The sequence below is a fragment of the Prunus dulcis genome, chromosome 5, assembly GCF_902201215.1.
Source record: "Prunus dulcis chromosome 5, ALMONDv2, whole genome shotgun sequence".
In the NCBI taxonomy this organism is placed as follows: domain Eukaryota; kingdom Viridiplantae; phylum Streptophyta; class Magnoliopsida; order Rosales; family Rosaceae; genus Prunus; species Prunus dulcis.
Window position 1 is genome coordinate 17,432,719 of NC_047654.1, and position 21,188 is coordinate 17,453,906.

The following is a 21,188-nucleotide window of genomic DNA, read 5'->3' on the forward strand; positions in this document are numbered from 1 at the left end:
TACTCCAACGTTAACCCCATCTGGTATGTCATCTCTCTCTCTCTCTCCATCTCATGAAACAGCTAGCTAGTGATATATGATATATGGTTGCACTACTTATATACTTTTGAAAAGAAAACACACACAAAAATTTCCAGTCTCTGTCTCTTCGTTAACCTTAAACCCAGGGCTTGGAACGATTGGGCCAACCCAAAGTATTCGATGCAAATCATTGATCAATACGATACAGATAACGAACAGGCCCAGAATGGCCCAAGCCTGATAAGTGGTGCCCCCACCCCAGGCAGCAGACATCAAACCGATTGATTGAGTTGAGAGCAATTGGGCGAGGAAGAAGGACACAAGAAAAACCGATTGATTATTTTTGTTTTTCTTAATGAATACTAGTGTATAGTTAACAAAGATTCCTTATAATTTGTAAACATAAAGATGAAGTAGACCTTATGCCAATCTTTAATATGAAATTCAAATCAATTCAATGTGTTGGGAGAAGTGTTTCAAAATAGAACACAAGTACCATAAATTAACCAACCAATTTCACCTAAACGTGAAATGATATTGAAAATAAAGACACCTTACAAACTCTACTCTCTTTTTTTAGGCGCGTCTATCATGATATGTCTCTCATTACCATCAAATTTGAATCAATTCATTACGTGTTATGGCATACGTCTTGATCTTTTTTAAATTCTCTGTCAATGAGAACCCAACCACATCAATTAGGTCTAATTTTCCATCTAAACACAAAATTCAAATAGAATAATTAAGAACATATGAATATTACTTTCCTTTCTTAATATGCTGTGCGTGGACAATTCGTTATGACTTAAACATACGTTACACCTATTTTTATTGTCAAATTTAAGTCAAACCATTATCAACTATGAAACGTCTAGTAATCTCTTGCACTTGAGAACATGTTAACCACATGAATTGGACTCATACAAAATCCGAGATACAATGATAAATTAGGTTTCGTTAGCCTCGTAAACATAAAAAGTACACTCAAAAATAAAAACATTTAGCAACATCACTTAGTTTTTGACAAGCGTCCATCATGCACTAAATCTTCTATCTGACTCGAAAAGACGTTGTGTCTCAAATAGACATCTAGCAAGATCGCTTATTTTTGACAAGTGTCTATCATGCACTAGTTTGAGATTGTTGTCACTTTTAAGTCGCTTCTGCTGTGCTTTGAAAATAATTAATTGTAAAGTAAAACAATTCCATATTTGGTAAATTAAAATTTTAAAATGTTGTTAGTATAAAAAACAGTGTCAAAACCGTTTGGTAAATTTTAATATAAAATTGTTGTATCTGTGAATAATGACTAAAATGGACATGATGTTGAAAGTATTATGTACTAATCATGTGGTGGTAGTGGTGGTGATGGAGTGGAGGTGGTGTTGGTTATGAAGGTGGAGTTGGTGGTTGTGGTAGTGCTGGTGGTGGGGATGGCGGTTGTGGAGGAGGTGGTGGTGGTAATGGTAGTGTGGTGGTGGTGGGGGTGGAGGTAGAGGAGGTGGAGGCGGTGGAAGAGGTGGTGGTTGTGGTGGTGTTGGTTGAGGATGAGGAGGAGGAGGATGTGGTGGCGGCGGTGACAGTGGTTGTGGAGGTAGTGAATGTGTTGGTGCAAGTGGTGGAGTTGGATGTGGAAGTGGAGGTGGTGTCATTTTTTAAAAAGAATTATGGTATTTCGAGAATTTTTTAAAAAAAAATTCATTAAAAGTTCATCTTTGCTTATTTTGAAAGCAATTTTGAAAAGCAACTCAAAGCCAGTTTTTAAAAGCTGCTGTCAAAAAGCCACTGCTTTTAAAATAATCGAAATATTTTATTTTTATCAAATGCCTTAAACTACTTAACTTTGAAGTGAAGTAAATTTTTGAACCAAGAAAAAAAGCATTCTCAAACGGGCTTAAATCTTCCATCTGTCTCAAATAGACGTTGCGCTAATCTTTACCATCAAATTCGTATCAAGTCATTATGTCTTATGACCTGTCTCTTGACCTTTAGTAAGCCCTCTTTCCCATGAGAAGACAATTACACACCTAGCTAAAGTACTCCTAAAGATTATAAATTCAATTTTCCTTGTAAACATCGCCAGGCTTTACCTTTCTTTCACTTACTGGTATGCCGAAGGACTTGTCCGTCTGTACTGCAGTCTCAGAGCTAAGTACTTCCACTGTTGCCAATTTGTACTTCCTTTTTCCTTTTATCTTTTTGGTTTATGGTACATGCTATCTGTTAATTATATATGTTGATTTTGTTCCTGTTGGTCGCCAGTTAGAAGCAAGCATCCACATCAACCATATTCGACATATTGAAACCAAAAAGAGAAGGGCTTTATTTATTTCTGTTGAGGCAAATTAAAATGGGGGGAGAGGGGGGGAGAGAGAGAGAGAGAGACTTGTAATTAAGAGTGAGAAACGCCCCCCTTGCTGGCTACACATAATTAACATTCATAATATATAATAAAAACTTAATTAAAGACACATTAACAGGGTAGACTCTCATCCTTATTTATTCATTAAATTCTTGCACTAAAGATATCTCATGAACTTCTTATTCCTTGATTCATGATCGCTTCACATATCATCACCACTTGATATCTCCAGTTGTATGATATGATTGATTCTATGGAAATTAAGGCTGAGCTAGCTGATCAGCGCCTCCTGTTTGCTGGTTCCTTCTGGGAGTTGAAGTAGACGGTGGAAACAGGCAATCCAAGATCTAGCTGCGCAGCGAAAAACCGAGTGTTGAAGTGGGCACGAGAGGATGGCTGCTCCACCAGCCCCATCGGACCCTTCTGCTGAAACAGCACCAGAATGTAGCGGTGAATTCCCACTGGTGGCCTCGGACCCACGTAAGCCAGTATCTCTTTCCCTGCAACAATTAATTAATAGTTATAGCTCCAATTAATATTATTTATTGTTGTTGCTATATATTCATTATTGACCCAAAATAGCTCAAACTTAAACAAGTTGGCGTTGAAGTCCTTATTCGTGTGCTTCTACTTGCACTGCCCAGAAACACAGACATCGTGCCACGTGTAACCGACGTGGTAAGCGGTTACTACCACTTCGACAAGGTAACCTTGACAAGTGGCACATAAGTGTCAGTAAGTGGGTAGCTGTTCCTGGGATTAACCACGTGTCGTCTTTGCTATGCAAGGACGACAACACCATTTACATTTAGGAAGAAGTTTTAAACTAATTTATTCGATATTTATTTTTGAATGAAAATAAAAATACAAATAAGGTAGAGAAATTGGAAAGGGGGTGTGCTGCTGCAGGACACGTGGTTACGCAAAATTGTATTACCAAATTTGAGCAATTTTGCGGCTATTAGTGACAGATGCTTAAGAGGTATAGGAGTAGATGCATGTTTTTCTAGAATATGGAGAGGACATCCAATGATGTGATGTAACCCTGAAGATTTTGATGGATTTTATGAAACAATCTGAAAACGTTCGAAGCCAAAGACATGCATGTTTCTGATTCTGACTGGAAATGAGCCTTTCGCCAGAGATTCTTTCTTTGACGCCTGTGTCGACTGTGAAGAATGGAATAATACCGCTGCACGACTTTTCAGCACAAACGGGTTTAATCATGACTAAAAACTTGTTTTATGTAATATTAATTTTTGTTTACATTTATGTAAATTTGTTATGGGGATTATATATGAAGAAGCCTTGTTACAGCGTGCATTCAAAGCTGCAACAACAAAGTAAAGATTTTACCTCTAACAGGGCTTGTTCCTCCAGGGATGTCAGCCACGATCCTGAAACCACAAACAGCAATGTGCATGAAGTTTTTGACAACGCCATTAAGGAGATGGAAGGAAAAGTAGTGAGATCAATGAAAATTAAGCAAAACATAATCCATGCAAAGAGAAGAAGAAAGCTGACCAATGGACCCACTCCCTCATGCTCGGCTCACTCGGGCTCGGAGCATCGGGGTCAGTCATCACCTGCTTGAACAAACAACAAAGGTGTTTAAGACATATAGAAATTGAACATTTAAAAACTCTCTCTCATGTCATGCATGCAAAGGGATCAAGTTGATCCAACAGCTCTCGCAGCCACATACATGTATACAATTAATCACATACGAACAGAAACACAAAGAGTTAAAGAGATGAGACCAGAGTGTAGAGCTCGCCGGGCTGACCAGAGACCGTGATCTTGGGGGGGTTGATGGCCATGGAAGGTTTGATATCGCAGCCATTGGTGACATGCTTGGACCCAAAGTAGACAGACATGTTCACAGTTGGGACAAACATGTCCACCACATCTCCGATCACTCGCCCAACAACGAGAGGATCAACGGAGGCAGCCATGAGGAAGGAAGGAAGAGAGAGTAAAGAGGAAGAAGAAGCTAAAAAGCGCTAAGCAACACTTGCTGTGGTGCGCAGAGGGCAGAGGAGTGGTAAGGTTTATATAGGAGGGTAAAAGTGACGTGGGCCCTCATGGAGTATGTGTAATATATGGTACATGCATAGGCCATCAAAAAGCATCGTGAAGCAGAGAGCAACACGTGTACAGCCACCATAGATGTGAAACCAACATTTCCTTGTTTCAGACCATCCAGATGGCCGAATCATCACCGTCCGTTACAACCCACCACCGTACATATGTATTAGCCAAACAGTAGGGAGTTTCGCGCCCCCCCCCCCCCCCCATTCATGCAACCTCAAGATAAGCATGAACTCAGGTCAGGACAAACAGCTCTTATGGAGTCCACGGGAAAAATCAGTGGGTTTTTTAGAAGGGTACAGATTGTAAATGTGAGCCGTGCTGCACCACAGCACAGCCTTCTTTGTCACTCCAACTGGGTGTGTTAATGTCTTTTGTACATTCTGGAGGTTTGCTGAAATAGGTAATGCAAATTTCCCGTCAGCAATGACCTGAAAGATTTTCTACAAAACTGTTTTAGAAGATAATGGGGCAGTTTGAAAGACAATGGTGTGAGCATAATACTGGAAAAGTAGATAATGGGCCCCCAGTTCTTCTGCCAACAGGGCCCAACAGCTTCTGACATACCAATAGGAGCATGTCCGTCAGACAGTGGCATATTGGCATAGACAAGGGCTTCGGTCTAATTTAGGCAGGCAGGCCAAATCGGCCAGGGTGAAAATATGCCTTGGACTACAAACTTTTTATATAGTAAATCCCTAAGTTCTAGATTCTGTAGGACCGCTAACAGAAGGGAAGTTTTGCGATGCACGATCGAATTTCATTTTTAAGGTTTGGAAATGAATAACAATTCAAGGTTTTCATTGTCATTGGAACTAGACAAGGCCGAGCACGCAAGATATAAGGCTTGACATAACACTTATTGGGCCATGTCTAAAGCTAAAATGGTCCTTGGTTGTGCTAGGCGTGTATGAGAATTCAAATCATAGGACCTGACCTCCAGCCAAGCCCAACCCACCATGTAAATGGATCGTACGAAAATAACAAAACCAAGTGAAATAGTTTGGCCAAGTTTATTTATCAAGGAACTTGTCGGGACTTATAGCTTAAGTGGTTAAAAGTTGTTATTATTGTATTATTGTGTTACCTCCCTCAATACTGCTTGTATATACATATATTTTTAAAGTTTATTTAGAAGCAGTGTTAGAACTTTGCTAGGTTGTTCCAAGTAATATCCACTTGATCGTCAAACTGAATTGCGGGTAGGGTTTGTGCTCTTTTTTTTTTTGGTTGGGTTACATATGCTACTGATTTTAACCAAACTCATTTTGGGAATTAGAGTGATAGGGGAGAGAATGGAATTTTGGCGTTTTGTATGCAGCTCCACACTGCTGGCTGGCTCAAATCCTTACCTTTCTGCTGCTGCATGTACCAAACCATAGAAGATAAAAGGCCCCTTGTTGGAGATGTTGACATTTCATAAATTTCCCGTGAAGATCACAACTGTCACAAAATAATGCCACCAAACAAGTTACATGCAGCACCCATAATTTGTCTCTTCAAAACAAAACAGCAGCCCTTTTGAGACATGTTAGCAGAGCCCACATGAGATGTTTTGGGCAAAAACCCTCCCTATTTTTGGAGAATCACAGAAAAAAACTTTCAATTTTAGCAGAGCACATCAAGTATCCAACGCATAGCGCAAGCAATTGGTCATGTCATAAAACGTAGAACAGTTACAGAGTACAAAAGAATACACAAATCTCATGGACCACGGTTCACACAAATTTTTGAACAGCAACCTCCTTAGCCCTGAACTAACTTTGGATGGAGCGTAGGGTAAGCTGCGCAAATAACAAAGAAAGTGACATGACGCAGAGAGAGATGGAAGCTGCAAGGATACTGGATGAGGAATTATCAGATATTTCAGAAGAATCGACAGCTAGAGGCATTCCATCACTGTTGAGAGTGCACGATTGAGGATCGGAGCCATCGGCGCTTACCATGATGGCCCGGAACACAGATGTAACTGTGTGGATGTAAGCCGTTCGATTCTTAGCAAGTAGCCATGTGAGACCCATCAGTTGACAATCTTTGTTGTGCATTTTGGTGGTCCTGTCCTCTAATTTGCTTGAATTGAAAGTCTTCTTCTTGTTAAGCTGCGCAACATCAATTTCCCAATTAGAATTTTAGAAGAAGCAAATGAAAGAGATGGTCATCTCATTGATTGGGCAAACAAGGTTTGGTGCATCAAGTTTAATGTACTAACTAGTAGGTGCAATATCAAATCAAATTCATGCTAGCAAAGCATATTTGTTGATGCACATTAAACTAGAGCCTTGAAGAGTCATCAATATTCCAAATGAATAAAAGAACCTAACTAATCTCCATCCCAACCAACAACATACCAGAAATTAATAAATATACTCACTCACTTCAACAGTCATTCTTGTTGTGCTAATTTAATAGTAATACTACCGACTCTCACTATTTGTTTTGTTATATATATATATATATATATATATATATATATATATATATCTAGGATGTAAATGTAATACACTTGCTCTCATGGCGCGTCTAGGGTTATGGTACAAGTTTTAGCAAAGAAAGTAAAATAAGCATAAGCACTTTCCTAATTAGCAAGCATGGAACTTTGGAAGAAGACCTAGAAGAAACCCTTATCAGATTCTTCTTCTTCTTCTTCAATTTGTGGAAATCAAAATAAATAAATAAAAAGCGATGGATTTACTTACAACTATAATTATAAAAAAATTCAAACAAAGATAGAAACTTTGCAATTAGAAAGAAGAAGGGATTTACTTACAAGGTGGAGGCTTTTCAAGCATTTGGAGCAGCCACCAAGACCCGGAAATCCACTGCTGCTCAAGCAATTTCTCTCCAACCTCTTCACGCTCGCATCCCCAACAAGTTTCCCCCTTTGGTTCACTGAAAATGCCTCAGAACAACTCAAAGGGTGCAATCTTATCCCACAATAACAATACACCACATCACACGTCTCATTTGGCTTGATCAGTTCTATTCCTCTGGTTTTCAGCGCCTCGCCCAGGTCCTGAACGCAAGTTTCTGAGTCATCTGGCAGCAATGGCGGGTCATAAGTGGTGTTGCTGTGACCCGCCGCTGCTGGGCCCACTCTGCCGCCTCCGCCGAGGGCGGTGGCAGAGTAGGCATCATAAAGCCACGCCGCAAGCACAGGGCAGCACCTGCTGTGCTGCAGCTTCCCTAAGGAGTCGCCTTTTGTGGCGGAGCATGCGGACTTTATGCCGTGAAAGAGCTCATTTGGCAGGTGGAGCGGGCACCCGGCTATGTCAGATTGTTCTGGGAATGCAGGGATTGTAGCAGCAGGGGGATATGGAGTTCGGGTTGGGAGGAATGACGACTGGACTGGGGACGGGGCCGGGTCGGGTATGGGTGAACCCGGGAAGGCAGGGAAGAGAGTACAGAGGAAGCAGAAGATGGTGAAGAGCGGTGGGTTTGCTGGGGACATTGGAAGAGAGGACAGGCCTTCAGCCTTGTGGGTTTGTACTTTTGGTTTTTGGGTTTTCTTTTTTCTGTACAAACAATAATGGTGTGTGTGGGGGGTAGGGGGGGTTAGAGGCACTTGAGGAGGAGGGTGATATAAATGAAAGAAAAGTAATATCTGTTAGTGGTGGGTGTGTGTAGGAGCAGACGAAAGTGAGAAAAAAAGGAAGGGTGGGGTTGGGACTGGTTTGGCTGTTTGCTAGTTTTTTTAAATTTTTTTTGGTCGAATGCTGTTTATAATTGTAGATCTAACTTTAGCACTGTGCTATTTGTGCCAGTATCTATACAATGTGGATAAAGTTGGTGACGATTAGCAAAATAGTATCATGAACAAATCATTCATAGGGTAATTAAGTTTGCTTTGCGAGTTTGTAATTTGCAAGTATGAGTTAGGTCAGTTATTTATAGTAGCGAATTTGTTCCCTTGTATCCAAGTGAATCCACCTTCATTTACACTACCAGATGTTTGTGTATATTAAAATAAAATTGCTTTGCGAGGCTAAGACGTCTATGTGTCTCATGTATAAATAACGCAAACCCTAAAGTCAAGAAAGCATTTGGGTTCCCAAGTCTAGCAACAAATCAAACATGCTTAAATAACTCATAGGCTAATAGAAAATTCATCGATTTTGTTAAGCGATGTTGTGTATTTGTGTGCAACTTTTTTCTTTCATTCGTTTGCCCCTTTCACTAATGTAATTCATCAACTGGGTTACCACCCACTAATAATTTGTTATTTTACCTAGACGACATTGAGAACCTTGGAAAGACGAAAGTAACGATTCCATCATCTTTGACTGTTCTCCAAGCCTTAGCAAAGCGAGAAGTTCGAAGCCCAGGTATTATTTTAACGCAGTGGAATCGACTTTAGACATAAAGCACAAGAGTCATTGTTGCCCTGCAGAAAGTGAACAAAAGACTCCTCACACTTGGAACTTTTCAAGTTATCTTTTCTTTGCTGTGCTTTCATTATTTGGTTCATTTCCAGGTTGGTTGGTTCTAACTTGTACGTATCCACTTTGCAATTCATTTGCCAAATTGTTGTGCAATTAGCTAACTGTTTATCTTCTTCTGCCTATGTCCAAGTCTTGATAGCTGATACTAAACCTCAAACTTACTAAAATACAGCATCAGTTCAGAGACTCAAAGGAAAAGGGTATGCCGTAAAAACAGTAAAGCTCTTGGAATGGGTGGTAGTCCGTTTCTGAAAAAGACCTCTGCGCTCATGCTAGCTGATGGCAAAAATACCAGCAAGTATGAGATTAGAGCCGGTTACAGCCAAGCTGAAAGCTTGAGCAATATTAGTTATACCTGAAAATCCACCACCATTAAAAGAAAATCCATCGGAGAGCCTTTTCCAAGCAAGTTGGGCATGATGTCTCACTGCACTTCTTGCCGGAATGACCGTGGAACTACTGGAATAATTTCTTTGGTAAAAACTGTTGGCGGTATTGTACACTGGGAATGGGGTATTTCCCCTAGCAGGAAACGTAGTCCCCGTAGAATCTATGTTGGGGAAGACGGCGGCCAACTGTAACAATTGTCCCATACTTGTCCGCTTCATATTTCAAAAGGAAGAGTTATAGGCGACTGAATCATCAGGAAAAATAATAATAATAATAATTCCGAACAGGCGGCCTAGGCGGCTCTGGGCGGTTTTTATTTCTTTCTGACTTTAAAGAAAACCATCACGCTGTCACCTCCTTTACCCTACTCCAGCAGCCTCACCATCCCCAAAACCTAGCAATTTACTTTCATATTCCCTCTCTTCCATGACCACAAAGTGACAGAGCCAAATGGCTGTTCTTCAAGACCAGAAACCGATCTCCTCTTGTCCCATACTTGTCCGCTTCATATTTCAAAAGGAAGAGCACCAACTATAAACAACTACGCCAATTCCAGTGTATCACCACAAATTGTAGGCGACTGAATCATCAGGGGAAAAAAAAAAAAAAAAAAATTTCCGCCTAGGCGGCTCTGGGAGGTTTTTCTTTAAATTTTTTATTTTTTTTTTTTATTTTTTTTTTTCTGACTTTAAAGAAAACCCTCACGCTGTCACCTCCTTTACCCTACTCCAGCAAAGTCACCATCCCCAAAACCTAGCAATTTACTTTCATATTCCCTCTCCTCCATAACCACAAAGTGAGAGAACCAAATGGCTGTTCTTCAAGACCAGAAACAGGGCTCCTCTTGCCCACCAACATCCAAGGTCCACTCTTTCTTTCTCTCTCTAATATATGTTTACGGTTTTACTGGCAAACTGAGTATTTGACTCTTTTATTTACAAATAATTTGCAGAGTAATAGGGGAAGACCACCAAGGAACAAGGATGTTTAGGAAGAAATCTTCATCTCTCACTCAGTCACTGATGACTAAAAGCATTGTGACTAAAATCTGTTTAGGTGGTTTTTTTATAAAAAAATGTTTGATTAGGGTTTTGTGTTTTGATTAATTGATTAGGGTTGTGTTTTGATTAGTTGATTAGGAATGAAAGTGCTATTGCTTTAATGTTTCAATATAATTTCATCTAAAAAATAATTTTCAAACTTTTACACAATGAACCTATGGCCTAAAAATCCTGAATCCGCCGCTGCTTGGAGATGTACCGCAGGCACAATACGAGTTGCACGAGTATGTAAAAGCCTCACTCTCTCTCTTTTATATTTTGAAAGCTGCTGCTTCTTTCTTTTTGTATGATATCTTACTTGTCGTTTATGAATGAAATTACTATTACTATTGTTATTGTAATTATTGAAGGGAAAAGAAAAGGCTTTGAAAAGAGAGGAATTAAAGATATACTTCATACCAGAAAGGACTTCCTTCAATCAATATGTTAAAGATCACTTTATCATCTTGTAATTATTCTAAGTTATGCAAACATTTGGTATTCTTTCTTATTGAAACAAAAAGACCAAAAAAAGTCGATCCTGATTCCTGTTCTGTTTGTATTGGCAAGCACATCACCCCCTTTTGTTAATCAAAGATTCAAGACCATCCAGGGGAGGGGACTGGGGGACTGTCCTTTTTCCTTGGCTGCTTTGCTTTGAGATCCTAAAAAGCATATAAGTATATGTATGTACACAGACATCCAGTTTTTCAATTGCATAATCATGAGCAGGACATCATTCTTTTATCGTGATTGATCACTTTGTTGAAAATGTTCCATACATTTCCCCTTTGATTACCTTACCTTCACCCACCCACAGTCCCACACCACACAAATAGAGACAGAGATAGAAAGGCTCCATTAATAAACTCTAGCTAGACTGTAACCCCCAAAAGCATGTAGTTCTTAAGAGCGTGAGAGCCATTCTCATGTCTCAACAGAACTTCTACTAGAGCAATATCCAGATTTTTGCAATTCATTTCAGTGCATGTTTCTGGTTCATAATACTCAAGAGTACAAAACCTGTATATTATATAGAAAAAAATAGTACAAAACCTATATATTCACCAAAAAAAGAAAAAAAAGTACAAAGCGTATGCTCACCTAAAGCTTTGCAAACACTAGGAAAAGTATGGCTCCAGCCTACAGACTGGTGTGACAAAGTTTTGTTACTACAGACTGGTGTGACAAAGTTTTGTTAAACAACAACACTTTGAGTTGTCTCTGCAAACACCTCAACATGAGGGAAGATCTTTAGGGGGAGGAAGCACACACTGAGATGCTCTTGGACCATTTTGGACAATTAAGCCTGAGGCAAGACCCCAGGAAGTATGCTCTTCAAGATGACAATGAATGAACCATACTCCTGGGTTGTCGGCCTTGAATCGAATTGCAGCCCATCCTCCAGTTGGAACTGCCACTGTGTTTCTTTCTGGAGGGTCAATTAGATTGTATTTTGCTGGATCCTTGGCAACATTGAAGTTCCCAAACCCCCTTCCGACTATGAAGAAGTTGTGGCCATGAACATGAATTGGATGGTTCTCCACATTAAGAAAACTTGTACCCTGCAGCACAATTTCTAAATTTGTGCCATAAGGGACTTCCAAAATTTTTGTACCGAATTGAGTGTTCATGTTCTCTGATACTGGATCCACCCCTGTATAATCAAATGGCTTTAAAGGCTTTTCTGGGAAATCGGTGGAATACTCATTGTTTCGGAGTTTGTTGTAATGAGATTCCAATATTGACAAGGAGGGACGGACAAAGGACTGGTTGTTCATTGAAGCAAAGAATCTATTGTCTTCATACCCTTTGCAGGTTCTGTTAGCCGGACAGTCTTGAAGGTTAAGGCTTACAACTGCCACAACTCGCTTGTCGATAGTTTTAGGCACAGTGCATGGATACTGAGGAGATGCCAGGCTTCTGAGATTGTCAGAAAATTTAGTCACAAACTTGGTGTCTTCCATTTTAGGAAGGTTGTATTTGTTTGGTTCAAAAGTACTAGGCATCTTCTGCGGATGCTTAATGTTTTCAGTCACTATGTTTTTGTAACGCAAGAAGCCAGCTGTGGTAGAATTATCAAAAGGAAAAACGGAAGTGAGATAAGGCCAGGCTGCCATTAGAAACGTGCCGGAGGAGTCAGGAACTTGATTTGCAGTGAGCAGAACATTGGTAGTTTGACCAGGAGCTACCATAATGGCTGTGGCTGTGAATGGTTTGGTGTACACTGCATCAATCTCCACAACCGTTAATGTGTGGTTAGCCACAGCGAAGAAAAGCTCATCATTGAGTGCGGCATTGATGATTCTAAGCAGGTAAGTTTTGCCATGTTCCACAGTTTTGATGAAGGTATCTGCAAAATCAATCATGTACTAATTAGTACAATCAGTTTTGATGAATTACAGACTATATTGATGATTTTTGTCTCTTATAGTTGGAACTTTAGTTAGAACTATGGAATGTGCTGCATAATTGTAAAATGCAATCATGTAGAAAAGAGAAAAGAAAAACAAAAGTGGCGGAAGATTAATTCATGGATACCGTTGTTGGAGCAAGGATAGAATGGTCCTGGCAAACCGTTTATGGTATAAGCATCTGAAATATTAGGCCCACCTCCATACTTCACCATTTCATTTTCCACTTCATCTACATCTCCATTCCACCATTCACCTGCGATCAAATGTGAACAATTCAAGATACAGAGGTGAGAGTGAGAACAGAGCTGTCATGACCAGAATTACCAATAGAAAATCAGAAAACAAAGATGTATGGTTCAAACAGTGAAGCGTTTGGATGTTATTACCAAATATAATGGGGAATTCATCTTGGATTGGAGCTGAAAATGGAAACGGCATCCGCGGATGGATGAGAAAGGCGCCATAAACAGAAGCTCGTTGCCAAGCATAATGTGCATGCCACCAAAGAGTGCCTCTTTGGTATTGTACAGTGAACTTGTAGGTGTAGGACTTGCCACCTCTTATGGGACATTGTGTGATATAAGCTGGACCGTCTGCCCATCCTGTTCTTAGTTGCCTTATACCATGCCTGTCATAATTAGCAACAAATCAGTTGTTTCTTAATTAACAAAATTAGTGTCCAATACCAATACAATCACAGATTCACAATTAGTATTTATTGTAATCAAACTCACCAGTGGATGGTGGTGTTGTCTGCAATGTGATTAGTCACCTTAATTTCAACATGATCACCTTCATGGACAGCAATGGTTGGCCCAGGATACTCCCCATTCACTGTTAGAAGTGGCTTTGTGCTGCACAAACGGGTTACATTCTTCCACTCAACCTGAAAACCAGACCACAATTCAAGCTTTCAATTTCATACTTTGATTTCTTTTGGTGATCACAGAATGCAAGAGAGACAAAATTTGACACTCTCTACTCTAGCTTACATTAAATTGAAAGCGTCGGGTTGTTTGAGAAAAACCAGATGGTAAAGCCCCAGCAAGTATCATTAGCATTACCACAAATAACCCATAATGCTGGATTAAACCCTCCATAACTAGAACCTCAAGAGCAGCCTTGGCAGTCACTCTGTATATTGCATGCCCCAATTGAGTTTACCAAACTTTCATGCAAGCCCCCCCTTTTATATACATGCCTAACTTCTATTGGGGTACTTTATTTTTTATTGATTAACATTGACATATACTAATAAATTTATGTAGAGACACATTTTGTGACGCTAGATGGGTAGGTGAGGAGAGGCAGCAGACAATGAACATGTCAAAATGAGTTTTCAAAAGGTAGAAATTTGTTTGAAAGCTTGGCTGCTATAGTTCATAAATATGTGTCGAGAACCTTTATCTATCAAGAAGAGGAGCCGACTAATATGGAATCTCTCTCTCTCTCTCTCTCTCTCTCTCTCTCTCTCATATTATACCAGGAGTCTACTCTTAAATATTATTTGTGGGATTTGTCATCTTTTAATCAACCCTGTTGTCATTTCCTTCACCAATATTTGATTCTGATATATATATATATATGTAAACTGCTGGGGTCTCAAAGTATGGGTGGGTTGGTGGTGTGAGCTTTTTAGTCAAGACAAACTTGGACTAACTCAGTAGTATCTTTGCATTTCAGGAACAGCACAAAATCGTTGTAGTTTAGACCACTGCAAACATGTGGCGAAGATCGAGAGATGGCAAGAGCAAGAAATCTTTAGGAAAATATATAAATTAATTACTTGCTCGGTCAGCCAGCCCCTTTTCACCAACTAAAGGTGAGCTAGCTTACATAAACTTCTTTTTCTCCAATAAAAATGGCAAGAATGAAGATAAGGAGGACCAAAACCAACTCATTACATATGCAAATTGATATTTGATAACCATTTGATTGGGATAGGGCATCAGGGCAAAGTGCTAAAGGAATCTGGATGTGTGGTGGTGGGGTTGGTTGAGTTTTCTAAATTGGTTTATTAATTAGTTAAGCTACCAGTTTTGAACAAAATAATAATTCTCCCTCATTGAGCTACTTATGAGCTTTGTCATGGTATTTTGTAGTAGGTAATAGTTTTTCAATTACAGTGCGACTACGAGTGCGTTTAGTTGAGAAAAATAAATTTGAATTTCTAAATTAACTAACGGTTTTGGACCGTCCTCTACTAAAAGCCAAGTATTAAACAAGGTGGATTATATAGTGGCATTTTATACAGAAGAGAGGATGCAAATTGAGAGAAACAGCTTGTACTATTTTTCTGTCTTTTTCAATCCCATATATCTTTCAGACTTTTAGGAACATATATATATATATATATAGTTTAAGGCCAAAAACTACCAAAATTTTACACACCCTGAGAATCCTAGCTAGCTAACATGCTCTGCTATAAGATGCTTCTACAACCTAAACCGTTTCGCATTTTCTGTAAATCCAAATCAGTTTGCATTTCTTGGAGAGAGAAATGATCATTAATTAATTACTTATTAGGCGTCATGTTTATTTCTAATTCTCTGCTGCATGCTGCACTGGGCTGGGATGCATAAGTTTTCTTGGTCAACATTGGCAAACTGCGTTTCGATGCAATTTCTTTGTGTAAGTTGATCATAGTCTCGGTATGAAGTCAGCTTCCAATTCACTTTCTACTACAAAGACATGATTTGGCTCTCTCAAAAGGATACACATCTCGAGTTATTAAAATCTATAAAGTGGTTGACAGACTTTGACTTTGAGGGATTTGAATTATCAATGCCATCGTACGTGTAATACTCAACGCTACGAATATTTATGCATCAAAATTTTGTAGTCAGGATAAGCAAACTACTTTTCAGATCAATTCTTTATATCATTGACGGCAGCGCCCAAAACCAAAACGCTTGCCATGATAAAACTACCCACACCACTCGAAAGTTTCAATCTATACTAGGTCCCACTCCCAAAGAATTTTGTTCTTGGCAACATGCCAATCGACCAACAAGTTTTATTTATTTATTTTACATAAGTGATATTAGGATAAGGATAATAAATACTCTTAACTACTTGAGTTATAAGTCCATTACAACGACTATCAACCTATGAAGTGACGAGTGTTAGTTTTTTTTCTTCGGTCAGGGACGAGTGTTATAGCTTAAATACTAATTATTCATTAAATACTACCCCTTATTTGCTTATTGATCCCATTCGTTTTCAATTTGCACAAGTCTCAACCTCAAACACAAGATCATTTTGATATTTTTATTCAGTTTGGCATCCTACATTTGTTTCATATTTCATTGAAAAGTTGGCTTTTAAATCTTTTCAGTAGCAATTTATTTATGATAGCTTAAATGGAGCACAATTTTATGCATTACATAGGGTTGGGCATACAACCTTCAAAGCTCCAAATCAAGTAGAAGAGAGTGGCAAGAATCGTAAAACCGAACAACTAGTGTGCTGCATCTAGGGATCTAGCATCATTTGCAGATGAGTATAGAAAATTGGCAATTGACTGCCTCAAGGTTTTACGTGTTGAGATGCAATTGGAGACAACTTTCCATATGCAGGTATGTGAGATGTTCACAAGTACAGTCTAGTTTGAGGGCGATACCTGTTAGAATTGTCTTGCGATAAGAATAACATCATAGGACTGAAAATTGTGGTTTAAACAAGAAATGACAAATAGGGAATACATGGAAGACCAGTGTGCGGAAGAACCAGATGATTTCATTATTTCACTTACGTAAACTTAGGTTAGCTCATCTCCAGCTTTAGCATATTGGAAATACTATACACTACTGCTTTTGTGTAACTTTTCTCTCTTGATTTGGAGGGAGATACTAAACACAGAAATAACTATAACCTACTGCTTTTTAAAGGAATTAATTCCTTAAGAACCACTTTTTCTGAGTGCCACATTTTCTTGAAAATGAACCTTACATTTTATTTGTGTTTCTCTACCCATAGATTGCACGCAAAGATGAGGAAATGGCACCTTTTGTTGCAGGAGTGAAGCGGATTAACATATTTGGTGGAATTTGTAGCCATGTAGCAAATGCATCCATCAAGGTTATACCTTCTATAGAATCTTTTGTAGGATCATGAATATATATATATATATATATATATAAATATTTAAATAGTATAGCTGGGTGGCGATACTCTTCTACTATATTCGAATATTTTAACAGTATAGCCGGGCGGCTATACTTCTAAAATATATTAATATTGAAAGCGTATAGCCGCACGGCTGTACCCTTAAAAATATATATACGAATATTTTAAAGGTATAGCCGCGCGGATATACAGTTAAAATATATTAATATTGAAATGGTATAGCCAAGCGGCTATTCTTCTAAAATATATTAATATTTAAAATAGTACAGCCGGACGGCTATACTGCTTAAATATATTAATGTTTAACACGAATATTTTAAAGGTATAGCCGTGCGGCTATACTTTTAAAATATATTACTATTAAATTAGGCAATACGTCTACAATATAGCCGCACGGCTATACTTCTAAAATATATTAATATTTAAAAAGTATAGCCGAACGGCTATACGCATACGAACGTTTTAACAGTATAGCCGCGCGGCTATACTGCACAACATGGTTTTCTTTTTGGTAATTAAGTAATATCTTAGCCTTTTTTAATTACTTTAATTATTATTTTTGTAGTGAATAATTAGTGTTCAAATATTTTACTAATTTCATAAATTACTTTATAAATTGTAATTAATTATTTTAAATTATTTTGTGGACTTTATTTTTTAGTTTGTTTAGTTTAATATTTGTAATTAAGTAATATCTTAGCCTTATTTAATTATATTTATGTTTTAAATTGAATGCCATTTTCATGAAGGTTGGTGATTCATGGTTTTGTTGTAGCACGTAGGCTTACAACTTACAAGTTGTTATTAGTGGACCAAGAAGAATCTTAGAAGGGAAGGCAAACCAACTAACAACACAAATCAAGAGGAGGCCCAAATCACCAAGGACCCATAATTTGTGGGCAAATCCAATCAAATTATGCTTTGGCGTGTTGCATGCTGCTGAGGAGGAGAAGCAAAATTTGAGGGAAAACAATGCGCGGGAGTTACCGTTTCAGACAGTTACACAGCAGCAGCTTCAGCTTACGCTCACTCGAAACCCGGCAACCCAGCAACATCAAGCACCAAACTGGAAATCCGACTTGCCCAAACCCAATCCCATCAAAGAAAACACTAACCCAGAAACGCAGATCCATGAATAAGTTATCAAACGCCTCTGACTCTGAAATTGTCAAATTGAACAAGGACATTACCACCCAAATGCGCAATGGCCGATGCGAAGCGGCTTTACGCGTCTTTAATGTCATGCCTCGGCGGAGCCCAGTATCTTATAATGCCATGATATCTGGCTACCTGGCAAATGGAAAGTTTGATCTTGCAAAGGATATGTTTGAGAAAATGCCAGAGAGAGACCTAGTTTCTTGGAATGTGATGCTTAGTGGGTATGTGAGGAATAGGGACCTTGGTGCCGCTTATGCCTTATTTGAACGTATGCCTGAAAAGGATGTTGTTTCGTGGAACGCTATGTTATCAGGTTATGCCCAAAATGGCTATGTTGATAAGGCGAGAAAGGTTTTCGAAAGGATGCCGGATAAGAATGAGATATCATGGAATGGGTTGCTTGCGGCGTATGTACAGAATGGAAGGATAGAAGATGCTCGTAGGCTGTTTGAGTCGAAAGCCAATTGGGAAGCAGTTTCTTGGAATTGTTTGATGGGTGGATTTGTAAAACAAAAGAGATTAGTTCATGCTAGGCAGCTTTTTGACCGGATGCCTGTGAGGGATGAAGTTTCGTGGAATACCATGATCACAGGCTATGCGCAGAATGGGGAAATGTCAGAAGCAAGGAGATTGTTTGGGGAGTCCCCAATTCGTGATGTGTTTGCATGGACATCAATGCTTTCAGGTTATGTGCAGAATGGAATGTTGGATGAAGGCAGGAGAATGTTTGATGAAATGCCAGAAAAGAATTCGGTTTCATGGAATGCAATGATTGCAGGATATGTACAATGCAAGAGAATGGACATGGCAATGAAATTATTTGGGGCAATGCCTTTTCGGAATGCCAGTTCTTGGAATACCATTTTAACTGGCTATGCTCAGAGCGGTGATATTGATAATGCCAGGAAAATCTTTGATAGCATGCCTCGGCGTGATTCCATCTCTTGGGCAGCTATTATTGCTGGTTATGCTCAAAATGGTTATAGTGAAGAGGCTTTGTGTCTATTTGTAGAGATGAAAAGAGATGGGGAAAGGTTGACTAGGTCTTCGTTTACCTGTACTTTGAGCACATGTGCTGAAATCGCTGCGTTGGAATTGGGGAAGCAGTTGCATGGGCGAGTGACAAAAGCAGGATACGAAACTGGGTGCTATGTGGGGAATGCACTCCTTGTAATGTACTGTAAGTGTGGAAGCATTGAGGAAGCATATGATGTGTTCCAAGGAATAGCTGAAAAGGATGTTGTCTCATGGAACACGATGATCTATGGCTATGCAAGGCATGGATTTGGCTCAAAGGCTCTGATGGTTTTTGAGTCAATGAAGGCAGCGGGTATCAAACCAGATGATGTGACAATGGTGATTATTCTTTCAATTAAAGTTTTTTTTGTCATATTTAGGAGCAAAACTTTCACCACATTTATCTTTTCTTATAGCAAATTAATGCATTTATTTCTTCTTAAATTACTCTCAAAAGCTTAACCTAACACAACCCTCGTTCTCAAAGCCTTTTAGCATTGCTGCAATTGATCAACACATATTAAAACTGGAAGGAAAAAAAACTCTTGGCTTTATTGTTTTGCTACTGGAAAGAATTATATTTTCTGTTCAAAGTAAATAATCTCTTTTCATGTGCATTTCTTCTCTATGTCTAATGGTTAATTTGGTTTTCATGTCATTTCAGGTTGGTGTATTATCTGCTTGTAGTCATACTGGCCTTGTAGACAGGGGCACGGAATATTTCTATTCAATGAATCAGGATTACGGCATAACAGCAAATTCAAAACACTATACCTGCATGATTGATCTCTTGGGTAGAGCTGGGCGCCTGGAGGAAGCACAGAATTTAATGAGAGATATGCCTTTTGAACCAGATGCTGCAACATGGGGAGCTCTACTTGGTGCAAGCCGGATTCACGGCAATACCAAATTAGGTGAAAAGGCTGCTCAGATAATTTTCGAGATGGAGCCTGAAAACGCAGGAATGTATGTTCTTTTGTCAAATTTATATGCAGCTTCTGGCAGATGGGGTGAAGTTGGTAAGATGAGATTGAAGATGAAGGATAAAGGTGTCAGGAAAGTTCCTGGGTATAGCTGGGTTGAAGTGCAAAACAAGATTCATACATTTTCAGTTGGGGACTCTATACACCCAGATAAGGACAAGATATATGCCTTCTTAGAAGAGTTGGATTTGAAAATGAAGCGGGAGGGATACATTTCCTCCACAAAGTTAGTTTTACATGACGTGGAAGAGGAAGAGAAAGAGCATATGCTGAAGTATCACAGTGAGAAATTAGCTGTGGCATTTGGAATTCTTTCAATCCCAGCTGGGAGGCCAATCCGTGTAATAAAAAACTTGCGAGTTTGTGGAGACTGCCACAATGCCATTAAATACATATCCAATATTGTGGGAAGGACAATAATCCTAAGGGATTCTCACCGTTTTCACCACTTCAGCGGCGGTAATTGTTCATGCGGGGATTATTGGTGAGTGTAGATGAATTCATGCATATCAGTGTGTGCAAAAGAAACTTGCTGGTCTTCACCACAGTGAAGTGATTAACAGGTGAAGTTAAGAGAAAGTCAAGATGAAGTTAAGTGATCAGGAACCAGAGTGCTACGAGAAAGTTCGAGGTAAGATACGTTCTGGTGATGAACAGATGAACTGATTAGTAGGAAGGAGCTGGCTATTTTTGCCTTTGAAAACCACAAGTGAAGCAGAGGTAGAGGGAAAAACAAAAAGAATAAGTATGAAGGATGCCTAGATATTTTTGGTAGCTAATGAAATCATGGCATCCTCTGTGTAAAAATGCAAACTCTGGGATGACCAGTCTTAAACCAATTGTGTTCCTTTGTACAAATCTGAGTTTCAGAGGCTATTGAGCTTACTCTGCTTCAGCCAGTTTGTCCAGAGGTTTTTCTGTAATTTTCTTCCTTTTTGTGTTTTGTTTTTTCGTTTTCCTGATATCTTGTAAAGTTCGGTTCGCACGACGTCGTTCCTTTTTATTCACTCTCTCTTTTTGGGTGCGAAGGACGCCGTCGTTTTATTGTCCTCGGTCGGAAGACTGGAAGTGGAATTCGAGAAAGCCTCAAGGCCCCAACCCAAAAGCTGTTTGGCCATTTCTTCCTCCACCCTAAACCGTAA

The 21,188-nt window shown here is 39.1% G+C and overlaps 4 protein-coding genes across 4 annotated transcripts; 1 reads left to right on the forward strand and 3 right to left on the reverse strand.

Moving 5' to 3' along the window:
* Positions 1-2,320: 2,320 nt before the first annotated feature.
* Positions 2,321-4,436, reverse strand: LOC117628486 (protein MOTHER of FT and TFL1). Its single transcript, XM_034360958.1, has 4 exons — positions 4,144-4,436; positions 3,908-3,969; positions 3,740-3,780; positions 2,321-2,883 (listed from the first exon to the last, which is right to left on the reverse strand). Exons 1-4 carry the CDS (start codon positions 4,336-4,338, stop codon positions 2,663-2,665), a joined length of 519 nt encoding a protein of 172 aa, XP_034216849.1. The 5' UTR covers positions 4,339-4,436; the 3' UTR covers positions 2,321-2,662.
* A 1,622-nt stretch (positions 4,437-6,058) lies between these two features.
* Positions 6,059-8,155, reverse strand: LOC117626887 (uncharacterized GPI-anchored protein At4g28100). The gene is made up of 2 exons (XM_034358679.1): positions 7,242-8,155; positions 6,059-6,573 (listed from the first exon to the last, which is right to left on the reverse strand). The coding sequence occupies exons 1-2, from the start codon at positions 7,920-7,922 to the stop codon at positions 6,232-6,234; spliced, it is 1,023 nt and encodes a 340-aa protein (XP_034214570.1). The 5' UTR covers positions 7,923-8,155; the 3' UTR covers positions 6,059-6,231.
* A 3,423-nt stretch (positions 8,156-11,578) lies between these two features.
* Positions 11,579-13,860, reverse strand: LOC117628762 (laccase-1). Its single transcript, XM_034361285.1, has 5 exons — positions 13,753-13,860; positions 13,495-13,646; positions 13,147-13,388; positions 12,885-13,013; positions 11,579-12,696 (listed from the first exon to the last, which is right to left on the reverse strand). The coding sequence occupies exons 1-5, from the start codon at positions 13,858-13,860 to the stop codon at positions 11,579-11,581; spliced, it is 1,749 nt and encodes a 582-aa protein (XP_034217176.1).
* A 3,881-nt stretch (positions 13,861-17,741) lies between these two features.
* On the forward strand, positions 17,742-20,954 carry LOC117628129 (pentatricopeptide repeat-containing protein At4g02750). The gene is made up of 2 exons (XM_034360505.1): positions 17,742-19,402; positions 19,728-20,954. The coding sequence occupies exons 1-2, from the start codon at positions 17,861-17,863 to the stop codon at positions 20,532-20,534; spliced, it is 2,349 nt and encodes a 782-aa protein (XP_034216396.1). The 5' UTR covers positions 17,742-17,860; the 3' UTR covers positions 20,535-20,954.
* Positions 20,955-21,188: the final 234 nt, after the last annotated feature.